This window comes from Halictus rubicundus, chromosome 7 (assembly GCF_050948215.1).
Source record: "Halictus rubicundus isolate RS-2024b chromosome 7, iyHalRubi1_principal, whole genome shotgun sequence".
Classification (NCBI taxonomy): Eukaryota; Metazoa; Arthropoda; class Insecta; order Hymenoptera; family Halictidae; genus Halictus; species Halictus rubicundus.
In genome coordinates, this window is record NC_135155.1 from 3,889,705 (window position 1) to 3,900,311 (window position 10,607).

The window sequence follows — 10,607 nt, forward strand, 5'->3', positions numbered from 1 at the left end:
AATAAAAAACTTAAAAATTTAAAGACTGAATTTAACTTTATTACTTTTTTCAGTTGCCAAATCGATTAACTCCACCAGTCACATAAAAACTATAACATTACTGACGATTATTTTTTGGCTATTCTTTCTTATTGATTTTATATACCGTTAGATGAAAGCTATATCTGTATTTATGCATTCTACATTATACATTACTTCATCGCATTTCTCAACTTTTTGTTTTATGGAGTTAATCGATGTGTGCACTGAACGGCTCAATTAAGAAACACGTAAAAGTTCTTAATTTTTTTCTGAAAAATCTACACTGAATTCTTATCATTCGTTGGTTCGAAAATGTATTCTTTCGTATTACGGCTCCAATAATTTGATATATTTTCCTTTCCTTCTACGCACATTTGAAAGAATTCCTTATCCATTTGTTTAAACGATATTCTTTTTAATAGCTGAGGTTTTATCGCAAACGTGAGAATACTTTCACGGGGAGAAATTGTATGATTAATGGCAGCGTGTACTGATCTTATTTCGCGAAGTAGATCGCTCTTCCGTGGTATGGACAGGCAATTATACATTATGCTGGATGACTATAAATTATACTGGCGACGCGGTGATTCCACGCGCAGAAATAGCCGCGGATGATTTGGCGGTTCTAAAAACGCTTTTGGCTTCGATATGACACCGGTCTGGTGACGTCCCACGATTGTTACACTTTTTAACGATCACATTTCGCGCCGGGTGTCGGTGTACGGTTCCGAGAGGATGCATGCCGCGGCCCCCGTAGAATATCGTAGTTTCATTTTTACGGCGTAATTTCACGTTCTCCAGATGTCGTTGAAGGCCCTTTTCCGATTTTTGTCCGTCCTTCGACTAATCACGAAGAATGCTAATCCTTGAGTTGCCGCATGCGAGGCGCTTGAGGATTCGAGCTGATGGCATTGGAAAAGTGGCCATAAGTCAATCCGTGCGACCCTCACACCGTGTACCGTCCGCGAGGTACTTGAGGGTTCCGGATTCGGACACAGCGGGCCTTATGGCCCACTACACGCGGCGGCCAAGGGGTCGTAAATCCTCTTCCGCACGACGCGAGGTACGCTCGGGTTTCGCTACAACCCCAATAACCGTGTCTCTGGTTTTCGTCAAACGGACGAAAACCAGAGACAGTAAACGCACGTTTTTCCAGCCCTTGGTCTTCGTCACCGGACCTCGGCCAAGGGGCAATAAATTAGCTGCTAGCCACTTGGCTAGCACGGCTTACGTGGGCCACTTAGGCCTTCGTCGCGCTGTTCCGGGGTCCCATAAATCGCATTTTGGGAACTCTTCCTTATTTGACTTGAGGTGGGACTTCCTCCTCCACCGGTGAGGGCCGTTCCAGAAGATCCTCCGCCCTCAAGTCAAATTAACGAATAGGGATGGTTCTTCCCCCGAAAACGGGCCCATGGCCACAAAATAGCGTCACCACCGAGGTGACGAAAAAGAACAGCGGACCTCGGGGCAGCAGATAGTCCTTAGATCTCTCCGAGACTATATCGATATTACGGCTTGACTAGACACTTACAACGTCTTTCAAGAAATTGTTAACGTTCTCGCGAACAGCACGTCTCGTGTCGGAGACAAGGCTATTTCAATTTCAACCGACACTTGTAAACACAACATCGTCCATTCGACTACTGGAATTAGTTGCCCAAAGATAAACTCCGCCGGCAACAGCTTGTATTTAATTGAATAAAGATATATTTATTTCCGCGATTAAATACGAAGATAGAGTTCTTTTCGAGAACCCAACACATGGTCCTTCGAGCCGGATCCAGTGGCGTAATTGGAGTGAATAAAGTGTCGGTCAATGAACATATTCGCATACGAACTTTGTGAAGTTCAACATCTTTGGCAATACCGTGACCAGAGACAACTCCGTGGACGACAGCATCAGCAGTCAACCTCCGAAGCTCCAGAGACGTTCCTGCGCTAGCGTGACCAGGGACAACTCCGTGGACGACGACGTCAGCAGTCAACCTCCGAAACTCCAGAGACGTTCCTGCATTATCGTGACCAGGGACAACTCCGTGGACGACGGCACCGGCGAAGGTAGGCTCGTTTAATTTTCGCGCCAATTAAATTTCCCATTTATCCTTTCGTTGCCCTGTCTCGAATTTCGTGGTAAAAATGGCACATATCGAGAAAGCCGACAAAGCCATTGAAAAACAAGTTCGTTCGATTAAACAGAATCGAAGTTATTTTAAAGCTCAAATCACCTCATTAGGTAAATTTGTCGAGTCATTCACAGAATCAAAAAGAGAACTTATTAAATTACAAGAACGCATAAATCGAATCCGATCTCTTTTTCTAAAATTTAACGACAACCAAGACGAACTGGGTATGTTAACCGAGGATTATGATGCCATAGAATCAGAACGTGAGGAAATAACGAATGCGTATGACGAAGTTCTTGCGGCAGCTCTCGAGCTCCAAGATTCGCTGTCAATCAAACCGAATGATGATAAAAATGTTAGTTTATCCGAACATAAAATAACCGCGAATAAAATTTCTGTAAACCTACCAAACATCAATTTGCCAAAATTTGACGGAAGAATAGAGAAATGGGTAACGTTCCGCGATGCATTTTTATCGATGATCGATTCAGACACAAGTCTGAGAAAGATACAAAAATTAACGTATCTCACTTTGTCGTTAACCGGGGAAGCCAAAGAATCGATAGAAGCGTTCACAATAAGCGAAGAAAATTACGACGTGGTATGGAACCACTTAACAGAAATATACAACAATAAACGCGTATTAGTTCTGCGACATGCGACGTTATTACGGGAAACCCCGTTCATGAAAAATGACTCTTCTGACGCGATTCGAGAATTAGTTCGGCATATGCAACTTCATATTCGATCGTTAGAAGCTTTAGGCAGAACATGGGAAGACATAGCTAATGATCTCTTAACTAGCATTGTCATTTCTCGGATGGGAGACGAAACGCGAAAGACGTGGGAGCATACGTTAATAGACACAGAAGTTCCGAAAGTAAACGACATATTCAAACACTTACATAATGCTTCCCACCAATCGCAGGATTATGCATCGATTGCATGTATGAATAAACCGCCCGTATATACGTCGTCTCGCCCTACGAGCTACAAACGTGAAAATCAGTACATTCGACAAACGCGATCGCGAAATTCACCTCCTCCGTCACCGAAATTTCAACGCCGGACCGCCTTTGCAACTCAGGCGCGAGTATGGCCCTGTTCTTTTTGCAAAAACGAAGGGCACCGTACGTATCAATGTCCTCATTTTCTAGACATGAATATAGAAAAGCGTATCGAAGCCGTGAAAAATGCGAAATTATGTTTGAACTGTCTGTTGCCCGGTCATTCGGTGGATAAATGCAGGTTGGGGACATGCCAATTTTGCAAATTAAAACACAATTCACGACTGCATAAAACCGCGCACGCACCTTTGAAAAAAATCAAATCTCGTTCGGATCCGCAATTAAACAATCAAGAATGACGCCAGACCAACCACATCGATATTCCGACCAAATTCGAAAATCATCAAACTTTAATAACAGACGGAGCTACTCACGGGTTGTTAACGACTGCAATCGTACGTGCATTTGACAACCAAGAACAACCTATCGAATGTCGCACTTTATTAGATACGTGTTCTAACGCGAACCTAATAACCGAAGAATTTGCAGCAAAATTAAATCTACCTACTAACATGCAAATGGTGAATATCGATGTGTTGAATGAACTTCAAACGGTTACGAGTCGGATTGTAAAGGTCAAGATTATGTCTCGATTAAATAAATTTTCTCGCACTCTCGATTTTTTTATCATACCGCGTATCGCAGGACACTTACCAGACCACCAAATAAATCGCAGTAAATTACGAATTCCTTCGAATATTATTCTTGCGGATCCTCATTTTCACAAGCCTTCCCCTGTAGATATGTTGATTGGAACAGGACCAACATTATCTAGTTTCAGTATCGGTCAACTGCAGATTCAATCGAAGGGAAAACCAGATTTGATTTTGCACAAAACCCAATTCGGATGGGTCATCGGGGGGAGCGCACCTACTGTTTCTATCGGAAAAACGCGAACATTCCTCAATACCGTTAATTTCGATCTTAGACAATTCTGGGAAATCGAAGAGGGACCACAACAATATCACTTGTCGGCAATGGAAAATGAAGTGGAATCCCATTTTATCCGTACCGTTGCACGCGAACAATCCGGGAGATACGTTGTCGCGCTTCCGTTCAACGAGAAGAAGCGAGACATCGGCGAATCCCGAACACAAGCATTAAACCGATTTATGTCTTTAGAACGCAGATTCGCTCGAAATCCCGATCTAAAGACAGAATATACCGCGATTATAAATGAGTACATCACGTTAGGTCATATGACACAGATAGACTCACCCGACAATTCTTGCGGTTTCTACTTACCGCATCACGCCGTCATCAAACCCACCAGCTCGACGACGAAATGTCGAGTTGTGTTCGATGCGTCGGCTAAATCGGATACCGGTATATCGTTAAATGATGCACTCGAAGTTGGTCCGACGATTCAGGACGATCTCTTCTCTTTATTATTGCGATTTCGAAGTCATGCATACGTGCTAACCGGGGATATTGAGAAGATGTATCGGCAATTTCTCGTGCGTCCCGAAGATCGTCCGTATCAACGGATTCTTTGGCGGAACGACAAAAACGAAATTTCTACATACGAGCTCAATACAGTCACTTTCGGTGTAGCTTCAGCCCCATACTTGGCAATACGGTGTTTACACCAATTAGCGAACGACGAATCGGACAATTATCCCGCAGCATCCGAGGTCATTAAAGGGGACATTTACGTTGATGATCTTTTGACCGGTGCTGCAACATTCCGCGAAGCCCGTAAATTACGTAACGATATTATTAATTTGTTGAAGAAAGGGGAACTTAACATTCGACAGTGGGTATCGAATGACCCAAATTTATTATCAGAACTATCGGAAGATCAGATTCATCCGAAGTATTTCGGCGATGAATCCGTCAAGACCCTCGGCGTGATCTGGAATCCACGTGACGATTCAATTAGATATACCGTATCTATTGACAACAGGCAAACGCATACTAAACGCATAATCCTTTCGTCTATTGCCAAAATATTTGACCCATTAGGTCTCCTTGGACCTGTAACAGTAAGCGCGAAAATACTTATGCAACGTTTATGGCAACTGCGACTAGATTGGGACGAATCCTTACCTGCAGATATCCAAACCGAGTGGTCGAATTATCAAGCGCAGTTAAGGTTGTTAAAAGATTTCACTTTTACACGGCATATTTCGCAACACGAAGTTAAACGAATTGAAATGCATGGCTTTTGTGACGCTAGTGAGCGCGCATACGGAGCCAATATCTATCTACGCACTATATCCATGTCTGGAAATATCGCAGTTCATTTGATTTGTGCCAAATCCCGCATAGCTCCGCTAAAAACCATTAGTTTAGCGCGATTAGAGTTATGTGGAGCTAAATTGCTTGCCGAACTGTATACCAATGTTAAACAAATAATCCGAAGGGAAATCCACTCTACCGTATTGTGGACGGATTCTACAATTGTTCTTCATTGGTTACAACGGTCTCCGAATACATTAAAAACCTTTGTCGCGAACCGGGTTGCCAATATTCAAGAAACGACAGATATTAAGACATGGCGACATATTCGATCGATCGATAATCCTGCCGATTTACTCTCACGCGGTTCTAACGTTAAAAATTTCATGGCAAACAGTCTCTGGCGTTATGGGCCACCGTGGCTGAAATTAGACGAAACATTTTGGCCAATTTCGCATTTCGAAATTCCAGAAGTTTTACCGGAAGTACGAAAACTTACGTGTTTAATCTCCACCACCGTACAACCTTTGGAAATTTTAAGTAAATATTCGTGTATCCGCCGATTAACCAGAGTCATCGCTTATTGTCTACGTTTCATATCGAGACCCCGAATCACCGGACATCTTTCTGTCGAAGAACTGCAACGCGCGAAAGAAAAAATTATCTCGCTAACTCAGCAGCAATCATTTGCTCAAGAATTGCAGGATTTAAAAACGAGTTCGCAATTAAATTCAAAAAGCAAGTTGCTACCGTTATCCCCATTTGTCGACGAAAGGGGCATTTTACGTGTTGGAGGTCGTTTACAAAATTCAAATTTACCGTTTAATCAAATGCATCCGATTCTTCTTCCGAAAAATAATCATATTACCGATCTCATTATTCGCGAATCTCATGTACAAGGTTATCATTCGGGTTTGACAGCTACTCTTTACCACGTTCGACAATTGTATTGGCCCATCGATGGGAAAAACATAACGCGAAAAATTATCCGCCAATGTATAAAATGTTTTCGATGTAATCCTCCGATGACTAATTATGTCATGGGGAATCTACCGGCCGCTAGAGTTTCGCGATCCCGACCATTTACGAATGTCGGAGTCGATTGTTGCGGTCCTTTTTATATAAAGGAACGACGATACCGCAACCGTAACCGTATTAAGATTTACGTTACTGTGTTTGTCTGCTTCGCGACAAAAGCCGTACATTTGGAAGTCGTCAGCGACATGAGCTCGGAAGCCTTTTTAGCCGCATTAAAACGTTTTATTGCGCGACGCGGCATTTGTCGGAACATTTATTCCGATAACGGAACAAATTTTGTCGGTGCGAAAAATGAGATGACGGATTTGCTTCGGACCTTAAGCGAAAATGAAGAAATCCGTCAATATATCTTAGAAAAAGAGATTACGTGGCACTTCACACCTCCGCTGTCTCCCCATTTCGGGGGATTGTGGGAGGCAGTGGTAAAGTCATTCAAACACCACCTACGTCGCGTTGTCGGCGACGAACTGTTTACGTATGAACAATTTGCGACTTTTACTACCGAAATCGAGGCAATCCTAAATTCACGTCCTTTGACACCCCTTTCTTCAGACCCTAACGACCTATCCGCCCTGACTCCCGGTCATTTTTTAATTGGTGGCGTAATGACGAGCATACCAGAAGTCGATTTTACCAAGACAGCTACCAATCGGCTTTCCACCTGGCAACATATTCAAAGGGTAAAACAGGACTTTTGGAGCCGGTGGTACAAGGAATATATCAACCACCTAAACGTACGAGCAAAATGGACAAAGGGTTCACATGACATCAAGGAAGGGACGATTGTCGTGTTAAAGGACGACAACTTGCCACCACTCCAATGGAACATCGGAAGGGTCATCGAGGTTCATCCAGGCAAGGATGACATAATACGCGCGGTAACTGTACGCACAACTCACGGCACGTACAAACGCAACACTCGACACCTCGCGCCTTTACCGATCGAGCCCGTGAAACCTTAATTTTCGAATTTTTAATATTTCGTTTGTATTTCGTTTATCATTTATGCATTTTAGTTTTAGATACATATTATTAGTATATTATACGCGTTTATGTTTCGTTCGTTTTACGTGTTTCTCGAATATTTCGTATTTTTACGTATCGTTTTGTATATCGGTTTTTCTTTATATTTAGTTTTTGATTTACGTTTATGTTATGTGATGTTCCTTTCGATTTATCGTAATTAACGACATTGCGCGATTTTTTGAACTACTTGTATAGTTCAACGGGGGGAGCATGTACGGTTCCGAGAGGATGCATGCCGCGGCCCCCGTAGAATATCGTAGTTTCATTTTTACGGCGTAATTTCACGTTCTCCAGATGTCGTTGAAGGCCCTTTTCCGATTTTTGTCCGTCCTTCGACTAATCACGAAGAATGCTAATCCTTGAGTTGCCGCATGCGAGGCGCTTGAGGATTCGAGCTGATGGCATTGGAAAAGTGGCCATAAGTCAATCCGTGCGACCCTCACACCGTGTACCGTCCGCGAGGTACTTGAGGGTTCCGGATTCGGACACAGCGGGCCTTATGGCCCACTACACGCGGCGGCCAAGGGGTCGTAAATCCTCTTCCGCACGACGCGAGGTACGCTCGGGTTTCGCTACAACCCCAATAACCGTGTCTCTGGTTTTCGTCAAACGGACGAAAACCAGAGACAGTAAACGCACGTTTTTCCAGCCCTTGGTCTTCGTCACCGGACCTCGGCCAAGGGGCAATAAATTAGCTGCTAGCCACTTGGCTAGCACGGCTTACGTGGGCCACTTAGGCCTTCGTCGCGCTGTTCCGGGGTCCCATAAATCGCATTTTGGGAACTCTTCCTTATTTGACTTGAGGTGGGACTTCCTCCTCCACCGGTGAGGGCCGTTCCAGAAGATCCTCCGCCCTCAAGTCAAATTAACGAATAGGGATGGTTCTTCCCCCGAAAACGGGCCCATGGCCACAAAATAGCGTCACCACCGAGGTGACGAAAAAGAACAGCGGACCTCGGGGCAGCAGATAGTCCTTAGATCTCTCCGAGACTATATCGATATTACGGCTTGACTAGACACTTACAACGTCTTTCAAGAAATTGTTAACGTTCTCGCGAACAGCACGTCTCGTGTCGGAGACAAGGCTATTTCAATTTCAACCGACACTTGTAAACACAACATCGTCCATTCGACTACTGGAATTAGTTGCCCAAAGATAAACTCCGCCGGCAACAGCTTGTATTTAATTGAATAAAGATATATTTATTTCCGCGATTAAATACGAAGATAGAGTTCTTTTCGAGAACCCAACACAGTCGGTACTCGAGTGAGTCAACGACTCTTCTCTGATCGATGGCCGATCTATGCGAAGTGATGACCCTGTAGCTTTTCAAGTACGTTATATCTAAATCGGTACGAAGAGCGACGCAGTTGCACGGCCGTGTCTTGGGCGAATAATTCTACGGCGAGAGACGTGGGACGCCAGAGCTAATTCTAATTCTAATTGTCGGGAACTGCTCGGTCAATTTCGTGTCGGAATTGATTTTTGATCGTGACCCGTACACCTGTTCGGTCGCACAACATTCCGTTGTGCGAACCCCGAATTCCTCTTGCGAAGAAAACCACGATCTTGATTTACGACGCTCCGACACAGTATTGTATTTTCATTCTTAACCCATTTGCATAACAAAGGAAATATGAAAAGAAGGCCTTTAGCACCAAACTTTTTTTTTTATTATATTTAAGTACAAAAATAACTACAAGTAAAAGAACTTCATATTTCAGCATTATAAGAAAAAATAAATTGAGCGTATATATACGCTCCGGTGATAGTGACCAGGAAAATTGAACGGATATATACGCTAATGATGCAAATGGGTTAACTGGATTTCCTCTCGATTTTTAGCTTCGGAAAGTATTTGGTTTTATTTTTAATTTTCAGCTTCAGAAAGTATCCAGCTTTTCTTTCGCCTTCGATTTGAAGAAGAGTCCGGCATTTTGTCTTTAAATCTCACAATGCTATTTAAAAATACGATTCTTTATAGTAGGTGAACAAGAAGGTCTCGAATATTTTCTTCGTCACGCGCGTGGGCGGGAACCCTGCAGATCTCGTATCAAAAGATTAACACTACAATCTATTTTTACATCATAGAGTAATGCACAAACATGCTCGTCTTTTTATACTGTAAAAATAGTATCGATCGTGTAATAAATTGGAAGTATGGTTAACAGTATTTTGCCTGTCAAAATTGCGAGAATTCGGCGAACCTAACACAAATAGCTAACAATTTGAAGGGTAATTGAATAATTGAACTATAATTTGAATAATTTGAAGTGGCTCCAGAGAAATTAGAATTTAGGTGGAACATTTTTAACTCTGGGCTAAAACAGGGCCAAGTTTCGCCCTTCAAGGGTTAATTTGAGGAAACTTGGAAAGATCACCAGCCAATTGTCAATCACCATTAAAACTATGCACGTTTATAGTTTAGCCAAAAATATTTGACACATATTTTTTGATCGGCGGATGAACAGGTGCAGGGGTGAAATCACCCCTCAATGTGGGGGCTAAAATCCGGGTCTAATTATGGAAGTTATTGTTTCTGTATTTAGGTCGAAATAAAATTCTATTCTCTTCTAATCAATATTTAAGCATTGAAAGAAATACAGATGTACTTCCTTTTTTGGGCGGGGGGGGGGGGGATGATTACAGACAAAGAAGTTCTGATTGGCCCCGTTACACAGAACCTCACCAACCCTTAAATTCACAAAAAATTAGTTAAACACGGGTCGAGAATGTTATCTTTATTTTGTGAAAAATGTCAAACCCACAGAACAACTTTTACATTATAAAAATACTAAAACTATCAAGCCATAGTTCCACATGACTAATTCTGACATTATTTTTTCCAATATTATGACCAAATGGCAAACCCGTATGAGGTGTAGAACTAGAAAATTTACAAGAACTGAGGCTTTAAGAATATCAACAACAGGATTGTTAAAGACATAATTGGTTTCAACGTAGAATGCCTTGATTTTGATTAACTGGACCCAAAAAAGGAAATTTTCTCAGTTTCAGAGCAACCATTTCCGGTCCTATGTGGAGCCAGACATTATCTTTCAATAATGCCACAACTTCGTGATTAGACTGCGGATTTTATGCATTTATTACAAAAATGGTTAAACACAATTTAAAACAGTAGACATATTC

The 10,607-nt window shown here is 42.5% G+C and overlaps 1 protein-coding gene across 1 annotated transcript; it reads left to right on the forward strand.

The window, feature by feature from the left end:
- Positions 1 to 3,954: 3,954 nt before the first annotated feature.
- On the forward strand, positions 3,955 to 7,392 carry LOC143355578 (uncharacterized). The gene has a single exon (XM_076790507.1). It carries the CDS (start codon positions 3,955 to 3,957, stop codon positions 7,390 to 7,392), a length of 3,438 nt encoding a protein of 1,145 aa, XP_076646622.1.
- The last annotated feature ends 3,215 nt before the right edge of the window (positions 7,393 to 10,607 follow it).

Bases quoted from the DNA above. Each gene is read 5' to 3' on its own strand.
- LOC143355578 (XM_076790507.1), top strand. From the start codon at position 3,955: ATGTTGATTGGAACAGGACCAACATTATCTAGTTTCAGTATCGGTCAA.